The 26,125-nt window shown below is 36.6% G+C and overlaps 1 protein-coding gene across 5 annotated transcripts in view; it reads left to right on the top strand.

The window, feature by feature from the left end:
- CNTNAP4 (contactin associated protein family member 4) overlaps positions 1-26,125 on the top strand; it is a 369,359-nt gene that overhangs the window by 201,216 nt on the left and 142,018 nt on the right. For all 5 annotated transcript variants that reach the window (XM_074404960.1, XM_074404947.1, XM_074404931.1 and 2 more), the window contains 5 exons: positions 852-958; positions 4,664-4,783; positions 15,991-16,188; positions 21,467-21,623; positions 24,563-24,690. In XM_074404960.1, the coding sequence (XP_074261061.1) occupies positions 852-958; positions 4,664-4,783; positions 15,991-16,188; positions 21,467-21,623; positions 24,563-24,690 (710 nt within the window). The remainder of the gene's footprint in view (positions 1-851; positions 959-4,663; positions 4,784-15,990; positions 16,189-21,466; positions 21,624-24,562; positions 24,691-26,125) is intronic.

The following is a 26,125-nucleotide window of genomic DNA, read 5'->3' as shown; positions in this document are numbered from 1 at the left end:
GAGCCAAGATTGTGCCACTGCTCTCCAGAGCCTGGTCAACAGAGTGAGACTCTATCTCAAAAACAAAGACAAAAACAAAGAAAAGAAAGATCAGGCACTAGTAGCCTCATGTTTTTGTTCAATGTTGATTTCACACGGCACTTGCTGTTTAAAAAAAATCAGTTACTAAAACCCTGCTCCTCACAGATATGATGTGATTAAAGGGAATATATGATGACCTAATGTTGAAACTAAACTACCTGAAGCTAGTTAGTAAGTCACACAGTATTCGATAGATGTTGAGTATGACAGATATTTCTCTTGAAAGCTTAAATTATCCTGGGAGTCTCTATGAGTTCTGATTTGCACCTTAGAGCAGCACCCGACACACTGCTTGAAATCTGAGTCTATGCTGTATCTTCTCCTACGTTCCTAGACGTATACCTCAAGTGAAGAAAGATATTTCTCTGTGTTCCTTTTTTCCTTTTCTACTTTTATTTTTATTCCTTCTCCTTTCAGTGTTCGAAAAATGTTGCAATTCAATGTGATAAAAATGTTATGTCATGGATGCTGTTGATATTCCTGGCAACATATTGAATTGTGTTATGTCTCTTAGGGCAAACGAAGGGCTCTGATACAGTAAGACATGCTGAAAACAAAGTAATCGCAACTACCTGAGAATTGGCTGAAGTCTGATGAATTTATTGATCTAAGCTTTAGTTCTGTGATTAAAGTGATTAACAACAGACGGAAGCATCATTAGTCATTGTGTTAGAGTTGACGTGTGTCTTTCTCAGGACCATGTGTAAATGATCAATACTTTAAGATGTCTGAAAATGAAAACTGGTGATTGTAACTACTCCTTCTTTTAGGTGTTTGCCCAACTATTGTGAACACGGTGGGGAGTGTTCCCAGTCTTGGAGCACCTTCCATTGTAACTGTACTGACACTGGTTACAGAGGAGCTACTTGCCATAACTGTAAGTGGAACAGATCTGCTTTTTCTTGACCCTGGGATGGTTCCTTTGTCCCAGTTCCCTTTTCATTACTGTGTGTATATATGTCCGTGCTGTGCAAACTTAGCTTCCAGTTGTTAATCCACATCTCGTTTCATAAAATAGTCAAGATTCCATGTAGAAACACATAATATGAAATAGGTAAGAAAAGAGTAGAATACCTGGCAAAGGGAAAATACATATAGAAGATGAAAGGTAGCTAAGGATTGAAAATAAATTACATGCAGAATGTGAATTTAGTTATCTCGTTCTGTTACTTGAATTGGGCCAGCGTTTTGACACTAAACTTTCTAGAAGGCACAGTACAAGTGGAAACGTGATCAGTTACCAAATTCTTACTATTCATACTATTAAAAAAAGAGATTCTCAGGAACAGCCCTGGCTGGACTTGGGGCAGGGTGATTTGTGGTATGAAGATTTAGATATCCAATGGAGACTACATGTCGTAGTCTATTTGGGTAGCTGTAACAGAATGCCATAGCCTAGGTGACTTATAAACTGTTGAAATATATTTCTCATGGTTCTGGAGGCTGAGAACATCAAGATCAAGATGCCAGCAGATTAGTTGAGGGTATGCTTCTTGATTCATAGACTTCCACCTTCTCACTGTGTCCTCACATGGTAGAAGGGGTGAGGGATCTCTCTGGGATCTCTTTTTTTTTCCTTTTTTTTTTTTTTTTTTTTTTCTGAGATGGGGTTTCATTCTTGTTGTCCAGGCTGGAGTGCAATGACGCGATCTCAGCTCACCGAAACCTCCACCTCCTGGCTTCAAGTGATTCTCCTGCCTCACCCTCTGGAATAGCTGGGATTACACTCATGTGCCATCATGCCCAGCTAATTTTGTATTTATAATAGAGATGGGGTTTCTCCATGTTGGTCAGGTTGGTCTCAAACTCCCGACCTCAGGTGATCCACCCGCCTTGGCCTCCCAAAATGCTGGGATTACACATGTGAGCCACCGTGTCCGGCCTGGGATCTCTTTAAGAAGGGCACTGATACCATTCATGAGGGCTCCACTCTCATGGCCTAATCACTTCACTAAGGGCCCACCTCCAAATACCACCATATTAGGAATTTTCAGGGGAGGGGACATAAACCTTCAGTCTATTGCACTAGGTAATCTTCACATTTTCTTGCCCCACCTAGTTAATGAGGGTGATAAGGAAAAGGATGGTAGGTAATGATTAAATTATGGTGGTAGATCAATAGTTAATTTTCTTCAATACTTTCTAAATGTCAGGTACTTATCTAGTATTTTATATGTCCTAACTCTTTAAATTCTGATGGTCATCCTAGTATGTGAATACAATTATATGCAACTTACTTATAAAGTAATAGATATTTATCCACTTGTTCAAGCAACTTAAAATAGTTGAGGCAGAGTGAGGTTGTGAACATGTGGCATCATCTTCCAGAGCCTGGGATAACAACCAATGTCCTTTTTTTTTTTCTGTATTATAAATCATGCATTTTTTTTTTTTTTTCTGGTGAAATGCTTGCATATGTTGAAAGGCTCATGTTAGTTCATTGTCCAGTTGTTCCAGTGCATATTACGGGAAGACCAAAATGCCCATCCCCCCATTTTTCCCTACTGTTACTGACATTTCTGAGCAACTGAACTAATATTATCTCCTATAGCCTTGACTTAAGGCATGGGTGTTAGGTACAAAGCCATCAGTCTGATCACCTTTGGTCTGTTACACTGTACTCTGCTTTGTGCTCCTGCCAGAGTTGAGATTGGAATCCTGGGCTCTCAGCTCTGGGGGCCTGCACAGAGGACCCTCGGAAGCCCTGATTCCATGCTGGGAAGGACATCAAGAGAATCTCCCAGTTATACCACTATTGCTGCTGGAGTCATTCCTGGGCATGAATTGTGTATATTGAGGTGCCTGATAGGATTTTTATGAAGAATGTTTGCTGTTGAGAAAGCCACCCATCATCTGTACCAAGAAGCTACCTCCTCACCTGTACCCACATGCCCAGTTATCTGACCTAGGACACCCAGCTAGTGGAGGGACAGTGTTTTTTTTTTTTTATATCCTCCATTATCCCCATGTGGTAACTAACTCAAAACAGAAAGCTTTTCAGTGTTTTCACTATTCATTTTAATTATTATCAATGACTGAATCTAAATATAAACCAAACAACTCTGAAGACAAAAATTAGATAATAAATAAAGTTACTTTCATCTGTGACCTACAATTTGATCCAGTAATTGAGTTTAATTTTTTAGGTTCTTGAGAAGACAGCTCTAATAGAGCTGAAGGGTTTTTTTTATCCATAGCTATTGTGAGAAATGGAGCCAGATCAACAGTCTTGGTTATAGTGGAGGGCAGGAAATTGGGTTTGTTACAAAGCCTTATTAGGAAATAATCATTAAACAGTCATGATATAAAAATCAAGCCATACACATAAAGCAGAAGTCCTTCCAAGTATTCTCATCCAATCCTTTTCCACAACTACAAAGTTGTGATGTTCTGCCAAACTATTTCAAGGACTTTATGAACATAGGCCTGTGTACATAGAAATATATAAACTGGTCATTTTTACATGCCCACGTCAGTGCACAAAATGCAGATGTGACTGGAAAACGATCCATGCTTATTTCTCTATCAGTGTGATATATAATAGGAACAACATAAAACCGTCACACTGTGGAGAAGTGTGGAAGTAAATTTATATGATTACTTGAAATCTTGGTAACATTGAACAAATTACCCATATTGTTTTGTGTTGTCTAACCACTCATTAACATAATTTTCAAAACTCAAATAGATTCCGGGTTGAATATTCAGGGGATTGTTTATTTCCCATTTCACAGAATGAAACGCTTAATGGAAGTTCTCATTGTATTTGGCCAAGTGCTCAATGAGAGGTGTGCATTGTTACACAAGTGTTAATATGAAACCTTGTACATGGCAAATACAATATTATATAATTAAAAACATCCAAACATCCAATTATGGATCTAAAAATACATTGAAACTACTTGAGGGCATAGTTCATACAAGTATTTCTTCTGCTTCGAATTTTAATTACCTTGATTCTCATTATAGAGCATTGGTGAGAGTTTCTTTAGTAAATTATTCTAAAAATTATTGATGAGGAGCTTTGTGAATGATATTTGTTTTATGAAAAAATATTTTATCTATAGTTAATTTTCTGTACGAATGAAGTATAGTTACAACATGATTTAAAATGTTTCTATTGTATAATTATTGGCGAACGGCAGGTTATTTAATGAGGTTACACTGTTGTGCCTTAGACATTAGGTTATTAAAAGGTGCTACTAGAATTAGAAATTCCAAAATGTGTGCCGCAAGATAAGTTATGACATTGTACGTATAAGACTCTAACATTTAACACCTACCTTTTCTTTCCTTATTCTTCATAATGTCAAAGTAGCTAAATTTTGATTTTGAACAAGTGATTTCACTTTCCTTCAGCAATTAAAAAGTCATAAAATTATTTTCATTTTTTCCATCAAATCACTTTCATCCATATTACTTTTTTAAAATAATTGAGTTTTGTTTTAAAGTAAGTTTTGCCTTTTCTCCTAGTCAGTAATGTACGTATTAAATTTCAAGATGCGCAGTATTTCATGTCCAAATTAAAAGTTAAGAGATTCATTTCATGCTATTCCATTAATGTTGATTCTTTCTTTTAAAGCTATCTATGAGCAGTCATGTGAAGCCTATAAGCACAGAGGAAATGCTTCAGGGTTTTACTATATAGATTCAGATGGAAGTGGTCCCCTGGAACCATTTCTTCTATATTGCAATATGACCGGTGAGTTAATCAGCTTTTATTTTACAGTTAACTTTGCATGCATGTTTTAAATACACAAAATTAAAATGAAATAAGCAGAATGTTGACCTAATTTGCCACTTGATTAAAATGTGTGTTGTTCCTTAGAAGAACTGAAAATAAATCTTTAAAAAATAATTACATGGTAATGATTTTAAATGTCTCTTTTAGCGCGTGTGGTATCTGTCTAAAACATCTAATAAGAACTATTTCCAATTATGTCCCTAAACAAGAAGGATAGACCATCTCAGGGAGAAGATTAATACATGTAAAAACTTTGAACAATATTTACTTTTCAAATGTATGTAAACATAAGGTTTACATCTTCTTGAATTCTTTACTTACATAAGTTTACATAAAAATTAATAATCATGGAAATGTGTTTGATGAAATTCAGCATTAATTCTTAATTTAAAACATTCCACAAATGGCCAATAGAAGGAAGTTTTCTCATTTTGATAAACAGTGCCCACCAGAATACCTTACAGCATATATTACAGTTTATAGTGGAATTGGAAAGCTTTTCCTGTCACCAGCATTAATACCATTCTCTTCACCATTGTATTGGAGGTCCTAGACAGTGTAATAAAGTAAGAGAAAGAAATGGAAAACATAAGCATTGGGGGAAAAAAGACTAAGAGTCTCATTATTTGTAGTTAATCAGATTATATATTAAAATACTCTAAACAGTTTACAGATAAAGTATTATGATTAGGATTGTCATTGTCAAATATAAAATTAATTTTATTTTGTACATCAGCAGTAAAAATTAGAAAATATGCTTTTAGGAGATCATATTTTCAATAGCATAAAAATTCTCAAACATATGGTAGTAAATCTAATGAGAGACGTACAAGGTTTCTACACAGATAAGTATAAAACACCCTTTAGATGACCTAATGTCCTAAAAAAAAGGAGGAATATTAAATGTTTACTGATTAGAAGACTCAATATTGTCTAATATCAGTTCTTGCAAACTAGATATTGACTCAGTGCAAATCTAAATTAAAATTCAAGCACGGTGTTTGCTTGCAGGTTAGTGTGGTTATTTTGGTGAAAATCAACAGGCATATTCTAAAATTCATGAGTAAATGCAAAGAGACAAGAAGAGCCAAGTCAATCAGTCTTGAAGAACAGATTTAAAAGGTTCAACTCTGCCTGATAAAGACATTATGCTGATATGCTATGTAAAGCTGTATGTAGCTGCCTCAAAGATAAACAAATAGACCAATAAAAGCAAAATAGAGAATGTATAAACACTCACTCATATATGGATAATTGATTTATTGCCAAAGTGGCATTGATACATAGCAAAGGAAAGATGGTCTTTTCAACCAGTAGTACTGATTGAAATTGTACTTAAATGTCAATAAAAGGAGTACTAATCTCTTCCTCATTAAGCACACACACGCACACACACGCACACACACACAGATAAATTCTAGACGAACTGTGCTCTCCAGCATGGTAGCCATGAGCACACATGCCTATTTAAATTCTAATTTAATTAAAATTAATTACAAAACAAAATGACTGCATTTAAAAATTTTTAACTTAAATTTAATAACAAAAATAGGATTAAATTACAGCCAGGTGCAGTGTTTCACACCTGTAATCCCAGGACTTTGGGAGGCCAAAGTGGGGGCATGATTTGAGCTCAGGAGTTTGAGACCAGTCTGGACAACATAGTGAGACCCTGTTTGTATTTTTCTTTTTTTAAGTTTACTGTCTCAGTCTCCCTGGCTGTATTTTCACTGCTTAATAGCCTCCCGTGGCTGGCATGGAGTATATCATCATAGATGTGGAACCTTATCATTTGCTGAAGGTTACATTGAACAATGCTGTGTTAGGAAGTCAACATTTTATGGAGCAAAACCAAAGGAAAAGAGTAGTATTATTCTGCATTGAGGCAGGAGGTGTTACAAAGGAAGATTTGGTACTTAAAATTGGCAACCATACCATTCAGTGGATATGTGTTCAGAAAACAGCATGAAACCCAGGGTACCGGGAGTATGATGAGTAAGTGGGGAGTGGTAAGACAGGAGAGTCAAGTGGGGTCGGGAGGGGAAGAATATGGGTGCATAACTGTAATGTAAGATTTTTGCTTTTTGTTTTTGTTTTTGTTTTTGGTTTTTTTGAGACGGAGTTTCGCTCTTGTTACCCAGGCTGGAGTGCAATGGCGCGATCTCGGCTCACCGCAACCTCCGCCTCCCGGGTTCAGGCAATTCTCCTGCCTCAGCCTCCTGAGTAGCTGGGATTACAGGCACGTGCCACCATGCCCAGCTAATTTTTTGTATTTTTAGTAGAGACGGGGTTTCACCATGTTGACCAGGATGGTCTCGATCTCTTGACCTCGTGATCCACCCGCCTTGGCCTCCCAAAGTGCTGGGATTACAGGTGTGAGCCACCGCGCCCGGCCGATTTTTGCTTTTTTACTGTGACATGAGTTAAGACAGTAAGGAGTTTTAAGATGGGAAGCAATCTGACTTCCTTTAATTGGATTGCAGCTGCTCCTGGGTTAGGGAATGCTTCTTCGGGAACACGGGTAGGAAGGGAGTGAGGAGACTATGCATATTGTACTTTTAAGAGTTGGGAGACCATTTCAAGTAATGCAAAAATCCAGGACTGATTGCATCAGATAAAAGCACTGTAGATTGGGGGCGGGGAAAGTGTTAGATTTTTCTCTTTGCATACTTGTGAGGTGTGAGAAAACAAAAAGCCAAAAATAATGACACAATTTTTGCTCTGGGCAATAGTGTCTGTTTGAACTGCCATTATTTAAGGTGTGATCAGAAAAGGTTTAAGGTGAAAGATCGTAAGCTCTGTTTTACATATTTTTTGAGTTTGAGATGTCTGTTTTTCTACCTTCAAACAAGATTCTGAGTAGGCATTTGAATATGGGAGCAGCAGCCTCTTTATACTAATGAATGTGTAGTTCTAAAAACCGCAGGTCATGGCAAATTCTGTGCCAACACATATTTTGGCAGAAATTGCTACAGAATGTGTCTTCAAAGATTTTTCATTTAACACAAACTAGTGCCTTCCATTTGTCTCCCAACCATTGAGGACATTGCCCTGTACAGCAAAACAACCTAAAACAAATGTTGGTTCCTATATATTTGTCTTCTCAATGAAGGTCCCCTGCCTGTACAGTATGAATGCACAGACAGCACAGCAGGTGATTCTGATTCAGTGCAACCACTGAGGTGGGACAATGGAAATAATATCATCATGGATCTTTCCAAATTATTCTTATGTTTGGGAATCTCTGTTTTAGGCTTTATGGTTCTCAAACTTTAGTATGCCCTGGCAACTTTGGTATGTAAGAATTAAACACAGGTGAGAGGACTTTACAGAGAGAGAGAGAAAAGAAGACTTTACAAATGTAAGATATGAATTCTAGTGTCAAAATGTTTTATTGTTTTTTTTTTTTACCAACTTGGATAGGTTGGATTTTGAGTGAGATTTATGTAACAGTCTACCACTGCAAACCTGTAAATTCTGTGTTCCCATAAATGCATCTGGAGCTATACAGATACACATGTTATATAAAGTTTGATTCTAAAATTACAGTGATAGATGAATATCTCTAGTCTCTGAAGGTTTAAGAAGCACACACACACACACGCCCCTCGTCCATTCTCATTATTTGCAATAGTTATGTTCCATAAAGTAACCAGGGTCACTGGACTTGAAAACACTGAACATATTACTCCTCAGGGGAAACACAGTAAGATGAGTTTCCTGCAAGTCTCTGGTCACAACAGTCTCATCCAACAATCAATACATAATCTTGTTTTATGTGTGTTTCAGGTTAAAGACGCCTTATTTAATACATATCATTGATTCATTAAGATTATTCATTAACATTGAGCTCATGGCCAAGAGCCCTGTAACTCATGCCTGAACAAAGCTTATCTAACACACACATTTTCTTTATAAGCCTCAGTGCACACAGCCTTCTGTGTTTAGGAACACTCAACAACATTTCTGGGAGTGGGGGGCATTTTAAACAGCAAAAGAACCAAGCAATAGCACAAAAATGCAAAAAATCTGGCATGTAATAGACCACAAATGAGACATTTGTCTATAGTATGAGAGCTGAAACAAGAAAACACACCTTGGGAGGCTGAGGCGGGTGGATCACGAGGTCAAGAGATCGAGACCATCCTGGTCAACATGGTGAAACCCCATCTCTACTAAAAATACAAAAATTAGCTGGGCATGGAGGTGCGCGCCTGTAGTCCCAACTACTTGGGAGGCTGAGGCAGGAGAATTGCTTGAACTCAGGAGGCGGAGGTTGCGGTGAGCCGAGATTGTGCCATTGCACTCCAGCCTGGGAAACAAGAGCGAAACTCTGTCTCAAAGAAAAAAAAGAAGAAAACAAAACAAAACAGTGTTTCCATGTTCACCTGTAACAGGATATGTGAATGTCAGGCAGCCCACATTTTTGTGGCCCTCTATGTGTTCACAACTAACTATGAAAGTGTTAGGGTTACAAACAAATTTTAACAATTAGGCAAATTCACAAATAATGAGAATCTGCGTGTAATGAATATCGACTATATATCTATATCTTACGTTTATTATTGGCAATAATTTAGTAATTTATAGACCATATGTGTTATTATCTAAATGATAATGAAATTATCAATTTTATTATATTGAATAATTATTTTATTTCAATTAAATCAACATTTACATTTTTATATTACATAGCAAATTAATGTAACTTATTATACAAGATATGTCTTTGATAAACAAATTATTTAAGGAAAAAATTGTAGTTAAGTCTCAACAATTCTAGGAGACCTGAAGAGTGTGTATATGTATATGTGAAGAGAGAGAGAACAGATTTCACATTTGAGGAGCTAAGATTTTGAAATGAGGTCAAATGGGTCATAGATGCCAAAGATGGGAGAAATGGAAAAAAAAAAAGACTAGAGTCACTGTTAGTATGCAGAGATTAAAGGTGCTTCAACAAGATTATTTAAAAGTATTAACGAAAAAGAAGACATTCAGAAAATTTAAAGCCACGTGAATAGCAAGATGTTCAGAAACACAGATACCCAGAGACAGCTAAATGTCTCCAGTAGCTCTGGAATATTTGAACATATTCAAACCAAAGTGACAACCTCAGAGTATTGCAACCCTGTGAGAAATACATGTTACTACTTGAAACTTTCCTTATTGATCTGGTTTTGCATATGAGGAAGCCAAGACTGGGGGATGTTAAGTGTAGCAGGTATAGCTTAAAACTCTCCATATTGATCTGGTTTTGCAAACAGGGAGGTTAAGTGTAGCAGGGTGAAAATATTGGTAGGAATAGATCAAGCACTGAAACCGTTTTCTGTTTTCTCACAGCCTGAAAGTTTTTCCTCTAGAAAGGGCTACGCTACTGTCCATCAGTGTTTCATTGCTTGCGGCCAATACTGTATCTTCTAATTATACAGATCAGGTATAATAACTGGTGAAAACAAGACAAAATGCTGAATCACTAACTTGCAAATATGTGTCTTATTAAAAAATCCAATTATTAGTCTAGAGTGTCAAATGATTCCACATGTATTAAAATACCTCTAAGCATTACAAGCTAAAAGATACAAACAAAAAATCTGTATTTGGAATGGATAATTTCCCGAATGATGTTAAAAGCTGAGATTTCTTTTTAAAGAGTTTTCCAAATGTAATTTAAAAATAATTAGTTAGAATAAGGTGAATCCCAGTGGCTGTCTCTATTGAAATACAGGACTGTTTTCTTCTTCACTCAATTCATTGCTTTTTCTATAATGAAATTGTTTTATGTTAAGAAGTTTCCCCATAACAAACATTGCACTGTAAGGATGATAGTTTGAGAGGGGAGAAATTGATGAGTGCCAGAACAGGGACTTTGAAGGTTTTCTAAAAGTGAAAACTCTACGGGCTAAACTCATCCCTTCTTGTGGCCCCATTGCCGAGACTCCTGGGTTGAGTTCCCCTGACTCAGTAAGTTTAGAACACAAGGCCTGGGTCTCTGCATTACTAACAAGTACCCCATGTGATTCCAAGATAGGAACTCCTGAGACCGTTTCAGGAGAAAGCTGGAGAGCATAAGACTTCTAACAGTATAATTATTTTTACTTTAGAAATTTCAATAATAAAGGCCTTCTTAACAGCTATGATGGTTAATAACTGTCCATCATCCATCAAATGCAGTCATATTTACATCAAGTTTTGCTCCAGAAGGCCGTCTCCCTTCCTGTCTCCTCTGCTTTCCTTAACACAGCACTGCCTACCTGCTCTTACGATCTTTATCACATCTATCACCTTCAGCTATTAAGCAAGAAGCAACGCAAGCTTTGCAACTGTATTGCTTAGACAGCATGTTTTCTCTTTGCACTGTTATCGCACTCAAAAATAGCAGCTAGCCTAAGGTAAATCAAATTCTTAATTACTCAGCTGCTTTATTTACAAATATTGAAATCTCTTCAGGGAGAGATGTGAGTAGGCAAACTACCATTCCATGTTTTTAAACTTCATAGATTTTTCTGCCTATTTCAGCCATCTCTTATTTATTTCCATGTCTCCTTAACCCTGCAACTCTTTTTGCATTTAGTAAAAGATAATTTGTAATAAAGTAAAATCATGATGCTCATGCAGATATGAAAATAAAAGCTAAAAAATTTTAAAGATTTTTAAAATACATTATTAATAAAGAAATCGATTAAGATATTACCATCAGTTCCAAGGAGAATCCAAAGAATAGACACATGTACACATCAGGAACACCGAGACAAGTGTGCCTGTGGAAGCAACACTAGATTCATCCATGGAGGAGGGAAGGTACTAGAACGTCAACCATGTAGAACGTGCTTGTCTACAGACATAATTATTTGTTCTAAGGAGACAGTGCCTTTATTTCTAGGCAAAGACAAAAAAAAAAGATCTGGCAACCTACATTAAAGGATGATTAAATATGTCTTGTAAGTTAGAGATAGTGAATTGCTTTGAAGAGGTTTAAAGGCTTTTCTCCTCCAGATACATTTGCTTGTTTTCTAAGAGTAATAAAAACCTAAGGACTTGCATCTTCTCTCCTCTAAAGAAAATTTGTGGGGCCGGGCGCAGTGGCTCAAGCCTGTAATCCCAGCACTTTGGGAGGCTGAGGCGGGTGGATCACGAGGTCAGGAGATCGAGACCATCCGGGTTAACATGGTGAAACCCCGTCTCTACTAAAAATACAAAAAATTAGCTGGGCATGGTGGCGCGTGCCTGTAATCCCAGCTACTCAGGAGGCTGAGGCAGGAGAATTGCCTGAACCCGGGAGGCAGAGGTTGCGGTGAGCCGAGATCGCGCCATTGCACTCCAGCCTGGGTAACAAGAGCGAAACTCCGTCTCAAAAAAAAAAAAAAGAAAAGAAAATTTGTGACATTCTAGAGTCAAAGTCTCTCTGTCACTTTATAGAGGGGAAGAAGAGAGAATGTGCCATACACCCTCTGTAACTCTAAGCTTCATAATTTTGTGATTCCTCTCTTATGGTGCAACTCAAACATGCATTGCTATGTCTAGCACTCACTGCATCTGCACATGGGAAACTGAGGTATGAGGGATTGATACTTATGAGATTCTCTATGAGCAAATGGTCCCTGATTCAGAGGTCCTCTGTATCTGTTAGTACAGATTAGACAGGTAGGTAGGTAGATTGATAAACAGAAAGATAAAATCTGTGCATGGGCAAGATAACTCCTTAACTCACAGGTAGGGTAACATCTCAGGGCGCTTCACAGTTTCAGACTTAACATTATTTTGCAATTTTATTCGCTACAATTTATAGAATTATTTTGTTTTTGTTTTTTTGAGATGGAGTCCCTCTCTCTTGCCCAGGCTGGAGTGCAGTGGTGCGATTTCAGCTCACTGCAACCTCTGCCTCCTGGGTTCAAGGGATTCTTCTGCCTCAGCCTCCCAAGTAGCTGGGACTATAGGCAGGCATGCACCACCATGCCCAGTTAATTTTTGTGATTTTGGTGTTTTTTTTTTTTTTTTTTTTTTAGCAGAGATGGGCTTTCGCCATATTGGCCAGGCTGGTCTCGAACTCTTGACCTCGTGATCAGCCCACCTTGGCCTCCAAAAATGCTGGAATTACAGGCATGAGTCACCATGCCCGGCTAATTTATAGAATTATGTAATACCTCAGAGGCAACAAAAATATCAGAGCCACCACAGACTCTGAATCAGATAACCTAGGAGATTGTGCTCTAATCTAGACAATGCATTGTTTTTTATTCATTCATTTATTCCCTTATTTCTTTAACAAATGTCTTCTGCATTTTGTATCAAGCCTTGTGCTATGTGCTGGAGATAGGATTGTTAGCATATCAGAAACTACTGTTGTTCTCATACAGCTTGCAGACTGGTGGGAAAGACCAATAAAATCAAGGACGAAGTATTGAAATACAAATTGTGAGGAAGTCTATGTCTTTTACCACTCTTATTTCTAAATAGGTATTTGTAGAAACTTAAGATCACTCAATCATGTCTGAAAGAACAGTAAAGAAACTCTGATTTGAGGCTTTTGATTTTCAGATGAGCTTTGGAACCTACCTTTTAAGGCATCTATCTCTGTTGCTCAAAATCTATTGTGACGATTTGATTGTCTTTTCTGCCCTGGAAATCTAGATGGACTGAAAAGTGTGGCATCTGTTTAACATCATACCTTGTAATGCTTTTTATTAGAGAATAAAATCACTTACAGGAACTATCATAATGTTGAAATATTTTAGAATTTTAAAAGGAAATGTTTATATGAGCTACTCTTTAATGGCTGCCATGCACTATGGCCTTGAATCTCTTGCAACACCTTTAAAAACCTTTAGAATCAGGTGTTAATTGTGACCCAGTGGATGCAAAACTGCAGGGAAGTCTCTCTCAGTGTGATCCAGAAGGGAAAGAGACAAAGACTTCAAGCAGGTATATTGTCCACCTCTCTTGGTAGCTACTCAGCCAGAGTTAAGCTTCTTCTTGCATACCATTGATTGACCACAAGAAAAGGTGAATAGTTTTTTTGAACAATAGAAACAGAGTCCAACAGAGGCTAGGCCGTCAGATTTGTCTAGTTAATAATAGCCTTAAACTTCTAATAGCCAAGGTTGAGCTGGCTCAAATTATAGAATTTCAGACCTTATTCTGCCAATTTAATTTCCAAATTTGAAAAGGAGGCTCAGATCTTTTCTACCTGACTTTCCTAAGGGTACAAGATTCATGCCAGATCTGTACCTCAGATCTCTTGATGATTTAGACGTTGTACTTCTGGCCACCCGTAATTTCTTCGGGTCGTAGATTAAGTTCTCTTTGAGAATGTTCTACTGATAACGGGTGAACTGAAATGCAAGTGGGAAATACAAAAATAACAGCTGTCGTTTTGTGGTACTGGCCTGAGCATAGACAGTCAACACCAAGACAAAAGTATGCCAAATTGCAGAGTCTTGATTGCCGGCAGCCACGGAGGACTCGCGTCTTTCTAACCTGTGGCCCCAAAGGAAGGTGTCAAGACTTTTTATAACCATAAAACCACCTCGGGAGTGAGGGTGAGGGGCAGGGGTGTGGTGAGGGCTAGTGGATTCTGTAAATCACCTCCTGGGCGGAGATGAGGGTGAGAGGCTCCGGACACTCCGGGGAGCCAGGGGACTTTTGACATTCTAATTGTTACTTAAGTGGTTCACAAAAGTCAAGATTGGCATTTGTTTACACATTGTCTGGGTAGGGTGGAAATCACAGTCCTTAATTACTTATTACAAGTCACAGGGGCCAAGATGGCGTGGTTTTGGACTGCTTGCCTGTCACATTTAAGTTACAGAGCAGTTTCAATAGAAAGCCGAGGTATGGTTGAGGTGTGCAGTTTTATGGGGCTTTTACCATGTCACATTTTCACAGAAAAATAATAATCCACACATGGAAGGCAGTAAGGCTGTGAAGTTAGTCCTGCCTCATTTAGCCTGCCTCTCTAGTCCAAACTCTGATGACTGGGAAAGGATTGGCAATGAAATTTTCAAAGTATACCTCCTTATTTTGATTGTTGATCCATGTGAATATCTTAGCTAAAAAGATGGAGTTGGGGGGCAGTTTTTCCTACTGTTACTACTTTTCTCCAATCTGGGATATTCCGCTGTAATATAGAAGAGTTGTGGGACTTAACAGCACATATATAGTGGAGTTTTGACAACTTTCAATCTTTTTTTTTGCCTACTAAATCAGAGGCTTTTTGATTCATCTGTTCTTTGCATATATCACAGAAAATAGAGTATAAAGTCTATTTCTGGTAAAGTTGAAGGGCAGATATCATATGCCTATCATCTGTTATAAACATTGTGGGGTTTGATTTCATCTAAGAAATTTTGGTTATCAGTATGATGGAAATGTTTATGGACATTCAGGTACCAATACTGATAACTTGGGTAGATACTCCAAGATATTTGACTTTTGTGTTAGTTGAGATGCTGTGTCAGATGTGTTCAGTTTAAAAAAATTACTTCCTATTGTACTGCCTAACTGCGCAGATCACATGATATCAAAATGACTATTTCAAATTCAATTTTTAAAAGATGCACACTGATAATTAAATGTTGACTAAAGACAGGTATGTAGAGAGCTATGAAATTTTGACTTTATTTTTGCTGATACCACGAATAGTTGTTAAGAGTAGAAAAGTCACTGCTTATTTTATATAATAGAAAATATTTCATGAATTCTAATATGCACCTTTTTTTCATATTGTGACATCACTGGATTTTGAGTATGTCAATGATGAATAATATTTTGTAGTTAGGCAGCATTTTTTCCTTTCTTGCAGTGAAATAAAATAATGATGCATCTTTAAAAAGCTAGAATATCAGATTCAGTGAAATAAAATACATCCCAAAAAGTAATCAGATTTCCAAATATTTTTCATCGTAAATATTGTGTGGCTAAATTATATGAGAGAGCTAAATAAAATCACTGTAAATGCATGGCAATAGTATGTATTTCAGGAAAAATCATCACTTTCCATAGTTTAAAAATTCTGAGAATCCATTTGCGTTGATTCTACCGCTCAGAGAGATTTGATGACTAGAAAAATTTGACTCAGATAAAAGGTGATTTTGATCTTCTTTATTTATTTTAACTTTTGCAGACTAGTGATGGTCTCCTCTCTTTCTCCCCCCATTTCTGCATACAAGAAACCGCATGGACCATCATACAGCACAACGGCTCTGACTTAACAAGAGTCAGAAACACTCATCCAGAGAACCCGTATGCTGGGTTTTTCGAGTATGTGGCCAGCATGGAGCAACTCCAGGCCACTATTAACCGTGCGGAACACTGTGAACAGGAGCTTACTTACTACTGCAAGAAGTCACGGCTCGTCAATAAGCAAGGTAAGTAAACCATGGTGTCTGTCTGGCTGCACACCCATCACATCATACACGCACTCAACTAGCTCCTGAGGATTTTAATTCTGCAAAGTGGTGGCATATAGCTACTGAGGGTATAGGATCTTGCATACTTAGTAAACGTGTCACAGTCTGGAAGTCACAAAGATGCTTTTGCCTGAAGAAAAGAACAAGGTCAATTTACACTAAGCTTTATTCAAAGCCTTGATTGCTTTTAAACTCTGTTCCTGTTCTTAATTGGATAACTATACAGCAAATGCCTCCTTCTGATACACAGTGAATGCACGGTGTTTATCCCTGATAAAGGGCAAGTGACATCTAAGGTTTGTTTTATCATGGAAAACAGCTAATAAAAATAGGGCTTAGTTTTTTGGAAGTGAGTATTCTATGTACCTCTTTTTCATGGATTGTTGACGGCCTCTGGGTATAATTGAAAATTAGAAAAGACTGCCAGAAACACAGTTGATTCACTAGTTCAAGGAGGAATCAGAAAAACACCTTAACTCTTTATTGATTCTGCTATGAATAACCAGTCTGCTCCTGAGTTCTGGTTTTGGTTTCATGCTTTCTTTCTTTAGAGCATCTCACTATGTCAGAGCCTCTGTTCCTACCACATCTGCCTTAGAGTAGGCCTTAACGAGCTAATTCTTGAAGTTACAGCAAGAGCTTCCCACCTTGCCTCTCAGCTTGCCATCTCTTCCTCTCTTATAACCATCCAATGCAAAATCCAAAATATTACTCTGTGAAGTAACTTAACCTTTAAGAATGCTGCTCCCATTTTTAAGAAACACAGTTCTATTGAAGAAACTCTGCTGCCTTTCTGTTTTTTGTCTGTCCTTCATAGCCTCTTCTGCTGGATCCGGGAATTGCAGATTCTGTGTCCACCCTGCTTATGCAACCTTGATCCCACATGTTAGAGAACATTTTAAGACATCTGTACAATAAAGCCACTTCTTTCATGTTCGCTCCTGTTGTCCTAAGACGGGTTGGAGTTCCAGATAGAATGACAAGAATTTAAGGAGAAATTTGTTTCATATAGGAATAGTGTATGTCATAGAGATCATGCAAAAATGCTGAATTGTTGTTCTGACATTTGAACCCTGCTTTTCTGATGAAGCCTCTCTTTACTCTCCACCCACTACAAATCAGACCATTTTCTCCCCTGTGACTGAATTCCCCCTTGCCGTTCTTCTCCTTTTGGCTTCTCCTCCTTTTCCTTTTTCAGAATGTTCTCATTTGGCCTCTACCCCTCTAATCCCATCTTGCTGGTACCCACCCAAAACTTATCTCCTCCTGAAACCTCGATTCTGTGTGCAATCGAGGACCAGACAGTTGTAGTGTGAACAGCATAGGATTTACAGCTGGAGGTGTGGGTGTGTTTGTCATTGGTTAGGTGCGTCTAGAACTTAGATAGATGAAACTTTGATTCATGAAATGGATGAATGGTTAATGAATCTCAGTCTTTGTTTTCTTCTCTCTGAAATGGGGGCCAATGATACCAGCCTCATAGGGGTGCAGTGATGATTAGTTGGCATAGCACATACAAAGTGCATCAGGGGATTCCCTCATTTCTGGCTCTCCAGAGCGTTGTGGCCATAGCGAACATACACAGTTTAGTATGTAATGTGCTGTTCCTTGTTGCTGAATATTCATCTTAGAGTAAAAAAGCTGATAAGCAAATCTGGAAGAGTATTCTAAGAAGAATAAGAATGATAATTAAGGGCCGGGTGCGGTTGCTCACGCCTGTAATCCCAGCACTTTGGGAGGCTGAGGCCGGTGAATCACGAGGTCAAGAGATCGAGACCATCCTGGTCAATGTGGTGAAACCCCGTCTCTACTAAAAATACAAAAAATTAGCTGGGCATGGTGGCGCGTGCCTGTAATCCCAGCTACTCAGGAGGCTGAGGCAGGAAAATTGCCTGAACCCAGGAGGCGGAAGTTGCGGTGAGCCGAGATTGCGCCATTGCACTCCAGCCTGGGTAACGAAAGAAACTCCGTCTCAAAAAAAAAAAAAAAGAATGATAATTATGGAGGGTAAATGAACGCTCTGGAACAAAAGGAATTCAGTCATTATGTGGAAAAGGAGGTCATACAGTATTTGTCTTTCAGTGTTTGGCTTATTACACTTAGTATAATGCCTTTCATGTTCATCTTTTTTGTCACAAATGGTAGGACTTCCTTCTATTTAAGGATGAATGATATCCCATTGTGTGTGTGTACATGTATATATATCACACTTTCTTTATCCAGTCATCAATAGACACTTAGGTTTTTTCATCTCTTGCTATTGTGAATAAAGCTGCAATGAACATGGGAGTGAAAACATCTCAAGATAGCGAAGGATATTATACTGAGTGAAAGAAGCCAGAAACAGAAAGAGAAATACTTTGTGATCCCACTTATATATAGAACCTAAAGGAGTTGAACTCGTAGAAACAGAGTAAAAGAGTGGTTTCTGGGGGAGGAGGTTGGTGTGGAGATGTTGGTCAAAGGGTATAAATTTGCAGTTGTGAGATGAATACATTGTGGAGATGTAGTATGCAGAATGATGACTATAGTTAACAACAATGTATTATTTTACACTTGAAATTTGCTAAGAGAGTAGATCTTAGTATTCTCACCATAAAAATATAAAGTGGCTGTATGAAGCGATGAATATGTTAATTAGTGTGACTGTAGTAATCATTTTACTGTATACATGAAAACATTGCTTTGCACACCTTAAATGTATACAATTTGTATTTGTCAATTTTACTGCAGAGCTGAAAAATAAAACATAAGAAAATATGAAAAGAAGGATGGTTATCAAAGTTGACAAAGAAGTCAAGCTGTAACAGAACTAGAAAGCAGAATACCTGAGGGACTGGTGAGCAAACACCACACAGAGTAAAGGGAGTTGATATGGTTTGGCTGTGTCCTTACCAAAATCCCACCTTGGATTGTAATAATCCTTACATGTCAAGAGCAGGGCCAGGTGGAGATAACTGAATCATGGAGTGGTTTCTGCCATATTGTTCTCATGGCAGTGAATAAGTCTTATGAGATCTTATTGTTTTATAAGTGGGAGTTCCCCTGCACAAGCTCTCTTGCTTGCCACCATGTAAGACGTGACTTTGCTCTTTCTTGCCTTCCACCATGATTGTGAAGCTTCCCAGGCATGTGGAATGATGAGTCCACCCAACCTCTTTTCTTTATAAATTACCCAGTTGAGTATGTCTTTATTAACTGCATGAAGATAGACTAATACAGGGGTTGACAGAATGTGAAGGAATCCCCATTTTTAAGGCCAGTTGTGCCTGTGCACTTAAAAAAAAAAAAAAATGCTTGCTTGGTATTTCAGACTCAAGAACCAGTTTTAGAAAGTCAACTCCAGAAAGGTGTGGAACAGGGGATACTAATCTTGGCTAAATACACACATTTTTTTCTCAGGTTGGTGACCTCATGATTCATGTAGGATAGATTTGAGGTGGAGAGACATAAAAGAGAGGGAACAATTGGATTCTGAGGTCACGGTAAGAAATATAATGGGGAAGAACAGGAAGTTGTTTTCAGACAAGCTATATTTAGAGTTTCAGATCTTGGTGATTTAGTGTCAAGTGATAATGATGCCATATGTGAATGAATGAAGTGAAATGTGTATGAAAATATGTTTTCAGCTGCTGAGGATCTGTGACTCAGCACATAGGAGGGATGATTAATGGGAATGCTCAAGTCATTTAGGATTTTAATTATGGGAAGTGGAATGTCCTACCATATCCACAGGTATCTTTTACCTTTAATTTTTATTTCTCAGGATTTAAAAAATTCATTTCTATACTTATGTAAATTTCTTAGTACATTTTTTAAAAAAGTCTTAGATTGAACCAAAGTCTGACACCTTAAAAAACATTCAGTGATTTTTATTTTGTAGGGAAGACAAAAAATTTAGATGTGGTAATATAGTTCAGTATTTAAGAATAACAATTTATTTTTCTTTCTATTCTATGAAAACATAACGTTTTCAGCAGTATATTGAAATATATTTATTAATTGTTTCAAGTAATTTTCACCTTCTGGTGAAGGGCTAATCATGTAATTTAAAAAAGATGAAGATTCTTCTTATTAATGTATTTATGCATAACACAGCTTCTGATAACTCTTTGCTTTTTTTTTTTTTTTCTGATGTGACCAGACTGGCTTGCATAATAATCCTGGGAGAGAGGCTGTCAGCATTAGCAAAGGGGTTATCTAATAGTAAGTTAAAATGAGCCTTGGCATTTGTAAGCAAGGGAGAAATTAGTAAAAAATCCCAGATGCTCAGTAGGGCTAATGGTGACAACTTAAAGGTTTGAAAGTCTACAGAAAAATGATCAAGCACCTTTGAGAAGCTGACTGATTCGATGTTGCTTACATTCTTCTCATTCCCTGATTCTTGGATGACTACAGTTTATTCTCCATACTTGTTTTTTTCCATGATAGATTGGCTAAATGCTTCACTTCCTTTTCTGAAAATCCTTGCCTAGATGTTCTGTTTGTTCCTTGCTCTAGTTCCTTGGCATTATATTTAGTCTTAACTCTGAAAAGGAGCTGGTAGCTGAACATTTATCGTAGAAAGAGATGATTTGGCTGAGGGAAACTTCTTTTGAGTGTAATATTCACTTCCATCATGAAGATTTTTCAGTGTTATTTTTGCAGTCTTTAAATAAATACCAAAGCCATTAAATGTAAGATAAAATATATACTTCCAAATAATTCTTAAATCATGACAAGGGAGTGCCAAACCATGACTAATGTTTATTAAACAGCTAGGATAATTTTAGACAATAAATTTATTAAGACAAATCAGGGACATTCCATAACATTCCATAATGCTTTAATGGGCTTTTCATGATTTCAAATCAATTTTGCTTTGGTATGTTAATTACTATGATTTATATTTTGATGCTAACTTGTTTCAAAATTACTTTTAAAGACATTGTATATGAGAGCTGCTCTCAATCCATTTTTTACTATCATGCCTAAGTTAAAGAGAAACTGCTGTTTTTTTTTTTTTCTGCTCAAGAACAAATGTCATTGAAGCCTAAATAATAACTTTTTTATTTAAAAAAAGTTGTCTTAAGGAAATGCCATCAATTATAGTGTTTTGTGTATCCTTAAATCAAATCATTCTTTCTCTCTTTGTCCTTTTATTCTTTTTGATGACTTTGGAAGAAAGGGAATTATACCGGGAGAAAAGGTGATGGGACATAAAGCATATGTCACATTTTTCACGTTTGTCTTTCAGATGGAACCCCTCTGAGCTGGTGGATAGGAAGGACCAATGAAACACAAACCTACTGGGGAGGTTCCTCGCCTGATCTTCAAAAATGTACTTGTGGATTAGAGGGAAACTGCATTGATTCTCAGTATTACTGCAATTGTGATGCTGACTGGAATGAATGGTGATTTCCATATGATTTCTTTATGCAAGAAAACGTTTATTTAAAAAAATTAATCTCTCAATGTATAGCTAGCCAGATACTGAACAAGTTAGTGCAATGAAGGGATTAGATAAAGGTATGTTTTGGTGAAGCTTGGTATACTCAATATAATTCTAAGTGTTAAGTCAATGCCTTTTTGAGTTATTTTCTGTAATGGACCATAAGTTATGTACATTTAAATTTGATAATCCAATAGAGACACCTGTTACATGGGGAATTAATTATTATTCCATTTAAAACTATATATGAGTAGGTATTCTGTTATCTTGAGAGTATATTTACAGCCAAAGCACATTTCTTCAATAATCTACCTATAAAACCTTTAAAATTTGCTACAGTTATAATGCATTTCTTTTATGCTTTTAGAAAGACAAATCATACCACAAAGAACTAATGTTCTGTGGATTATATTTTGAAAAATGAAATCAGTAACATTTTAGGAATTTTAAAATCAAATTTAAAATATTCCTGTAAGTAGAAAAGAAGCTTATATATGTGTTCTTTATTTGAAAACATTAAAAAAGACATTGTTAGTATTTGAGACCAGAGTTGGCATGTATACTGGTCTTATTTGTTATTCGTAAAGTGAAAATATTTTAAATGTTTATATCTACATTTTAGCATAACGTATGTATATGTTACATTGCTAAGCAACTGAACCTGTACAGAAGACTTATTTTTAACAAATATTCACAGTCAATCTGGATGTTGATATGAATGATGTTGTTATTGATTACGGGGATAAATCTGCTGTTAATTGAGGTTGTAATTTGAATTAGATAATATTTATTTAGTTGGGAAACCTCAAGATTATGTTATATATATGTAGTTCTTTTGGAATAGCACTTTTAGTGTTACATGTTTGGTGTGAAGAATAGTGTCTCTGTCACTCAAACTCTCATTTTTCAAAATTTCTACTCCCTTTGGAAAGCACCCTGTTCTTCTCAGTATCTTCACAAAAAATGCTATACAGTCATATTATATTTTAAAATATAAATAGAAGGCTAGTAGTAATGCTTAACAACAGTAAAAATTTACCTAATCATCAATAACTCTCCAATGCTTCTATAACATATTGCTAATTAAAAATGACTTTAAAAAATAAGATTGTAAAACTTCTCATATGAAATTCTGCTAATGGTGAAGTAACTTGCATAGAACTAACCCTTCTCAGATAATTGTTGTAAATCCAGGAAAAAATGTTATCAAAACAACCACTTGAAATAAGCAGAGAGCAACCAGATGTAGGCAGAAACTGCCCATGTGTTTACAGCAAAAACTATGTCCCAGATCTGAGTGCTAGAATTGGAAACTAAGCAAAATTCACACAGCCTCTAACTAATGAATTGCCAGACCAAGCAGTGGCAATGTATTGTGATAAGATTGTGATTTAACTGCCTATGAAAACAAAAATGAAATCTTTAAAGAATAACAAAATCCAGAATCTTTAGAATATATCATGATATACCATATGTTATAACAATTACTGAATATTCAAAAAAGAGTACATTTTGATCTAAAGTCAAGAAATTAAGAGCAGTCATCATAAAGAAACCTTGGGGTACTGATATTTGAATTGTCAGGCAGAAATTTTACAGCAACTATTACGAAAATATTTGAAAACTTAAAGGCAAAAATAATCACAATGTGTAGGCAAAGGATATTTTAAAACAATAGGCGAGAACTATAAAATGGAACAAAAGGTAAATTTTAGAATAGAAAGAGTATCTGAAATAACAAATTGTAATAGAAATTCTTCAGGCTAAAGAGAAATAACATGAATGAAAACTCAGATCTTCAGGAAGAAATAAAAAGCACTGGAAATTGCAAATATGTTGGTAAATATAAAAACCAGTGCTTAAATTGTTTTCTTAATTAAAAATTAAATTTACTGTTTAATTTTATTATAACATTTATAACACATGCATTTAAAATATATTACAACAACCGAACAAAGAATAAGTATGTGTGTGGGGGATGGAGCAGTGTTAAATGAATTATCCCTTAGCAAGCTTTGAACATTTTGGTTGTTAAAAAACATAATGTCTAAATAGGCTGTGATAAACTAAGAATTTATTTTCTAATCTGTAAAGCAAACATTAAAATACAGTCAACAAACGTAGCTAAAAAGTGAATAGAGAAAATAAAACGAAATACAAAAAGTATAGAAAACCAAGAGGAGGCAGCAAAGGAAAACAGAAGTACAAGAAATCACGTGGGAGAAACAGAAGAAATAGCAAAATGGTAGACCTCAAAAGCGGTATCCATCATTACACTAAATGTTAATGTATTAATCAATTTAGGTCAAAAGGTAGAAAATGGTCTATTGAATTAAAAAATCTCCCACTGTGTTCTATTTTTAACAGTATCCTATATTTTGTATTCTCTATTACATACTTTCTACAAGAGACATTAAAATGGCATTGTTTTGACCAGGCACAGTGGCTCATGCCTACAATTCCAGCACTTTAGGAGGCTGAGGCAGGCAGATCACTTGAGGCCAGGAGTTCAAGACCAGCCAGGCCAACATGGCAAAACCCTGACTTTTCCAAAAAATACAAAGATTAACTGGGTGCGGTGGTGCACATCTGTAATCTCAGCTACTTGGGAGGCTGAGGCACAAGAATTGGTTGAACCCAGGAGGAGGAGGTTGCAGTAAGCCAGAACGGTGCCACTGCACTCTAGCCCGGGAGACAGAGTGAGACCCTGTCTCAAAATAATAATAACAATAAATAACAAATTAAAGAAATTGTATGTCATTCTGTTTTTATGTGCTCAGATGAGTGATGGGATCCTTACTCTTTTGTGGGTGCAAATTTAGTTCAGAACATCTTGGTTTTGCAATGCGATAAGGACTATTAAAATGTCTTAAGAATTTTGTGGTTGGTATTGCCTTTTAGGACCAATGACACTGGATTGCTTTCTTATAAAGAACATCTTCCAGTAACTAAGATTGTCATCACAGACACAGGCCGACCGCATTCAGAAGCTGCTTATAAACTGGGGCCTCTACTCTGCAGAGGAGACAGTAAGTGGTTATGATGTGTTGTAAGCATATTTAAGAAAAGTACCATGACTTAAAGTACCATCACTTAAGCATTGTATTTCTGTCACATAATAATTAATCAGACTTCTATTGTGAACATTCATAAGTGAGGATTGAAATATTCTTTCAGTCAGTCAACAAGTAAGTATTTCTATGAAGTGCAAAGCTATGACGGCAAACTTTGTTAACATTCTAAGAAAAAGAACCACTGGGCATCTTGATTTGATTAGTTCATGAGTACATTCCAGCATTCCTAAATTTCTAATTGCTGTTATCCACATAGGAAAACCTCAATGCTATACACAGTTGTTAATAATTCATGTGGATTTCCTATTGTTAGGCCTGGGATGAAATTAGAGCGTCAATGGAATCACTTCAGTTTAACCAAATATATTTCAAATGTACGTTTCATTTTTATTTCAGTTTGTGTTTGTGTGTGTCTGCGTTCATTTACTTTAAACCAATGGAATGTGCTGTATGCAATGCATTAACACTTTAAAACCAGAATTTTAAAGTTCAAATATAGTTCCACTATATTGATGTTCTATATATGTTTATGTTCCACATATATATGTTTTCTTTGATCAGGGAATGAAATGAGCATATGTATTCATTTATAGATTGTTACCCTCTCTGAAAAGAGTTAGGTTACAGACTGGTGCATTAAATATGTATGCTTTTAGTATTTCCAGAACTTAAGATGGAAATGGATGAAATATTTGTTTACATTAATACCGTACCTTAAAATAAAATTTTATTCTAGGGGCACAACAGAAGAAGAGAGAATCTGACATTTCAGTGGATTTATGGAGATACAGAGCAGAAGTTGCTTAGTTAAAAAGCAAAGATGATACTGGCCTATAAAAATTATATATATATTGTAAATACTGTTCGCCATTATACTCACCATCTCTGATATGTATCATCTCCACTTTCTGTTCTACCAGTGAGCCTTACACAATCCCCATGAAGATGGCATGGGATATTTCATGGAAAGAAAAATTATGTGCAAAGAGATGAGATTGTAAACTTCAGATGCATCCAGGAGACTGTAACGATTTTTCATGGCTGTAGAGGAGTTGTTCTCTACATCACATGTACCTTTCACTGCTTGCTCTGATCTTAACCCTGCAGGGACCCAGGCTGGCTTCCTCTGCCTTCCTTATTCCATTAGCCAAAATCCTTGCGAATTAGTATGTTTAAAGTGAGGTCCCTACCAACTCTATCCCTTAGGCTTTGTTTCTTCTAGACTTTCTGTTATCATTTTAAGTACACAACATCATTTCACTTAGAGCCATGATTCTCCGTCTAAGGCACTCTTGCCCTGCACTGGACATTTGGCCATGTTTGGAGACATTTTTGGTTGTCGCATTGTGGAGAAGTGGAGTGCTACTGGCATGTAGTGGGAGAAGTCAGG

This window comes from Saimiri boliviensis, chromosome 1, assembly GCF_048565385.1.
Source record: "Saimiri boliviensis isolate mSaiBol1 chromosome 1, mSaiBol1.pri, whole genome shotgun sequence".
Lineage (NCBI taxonomy): Eukaryota > Metazoa > Chordata > Mammalia > Primates > Cebidae > Saimiri > Saimiri boliviensis.
The sequence above is the reverse complement of the archived record's forward strand: the minus strand, read 5'-3'. Positions and strand labels throughout refer to the sequence as shown.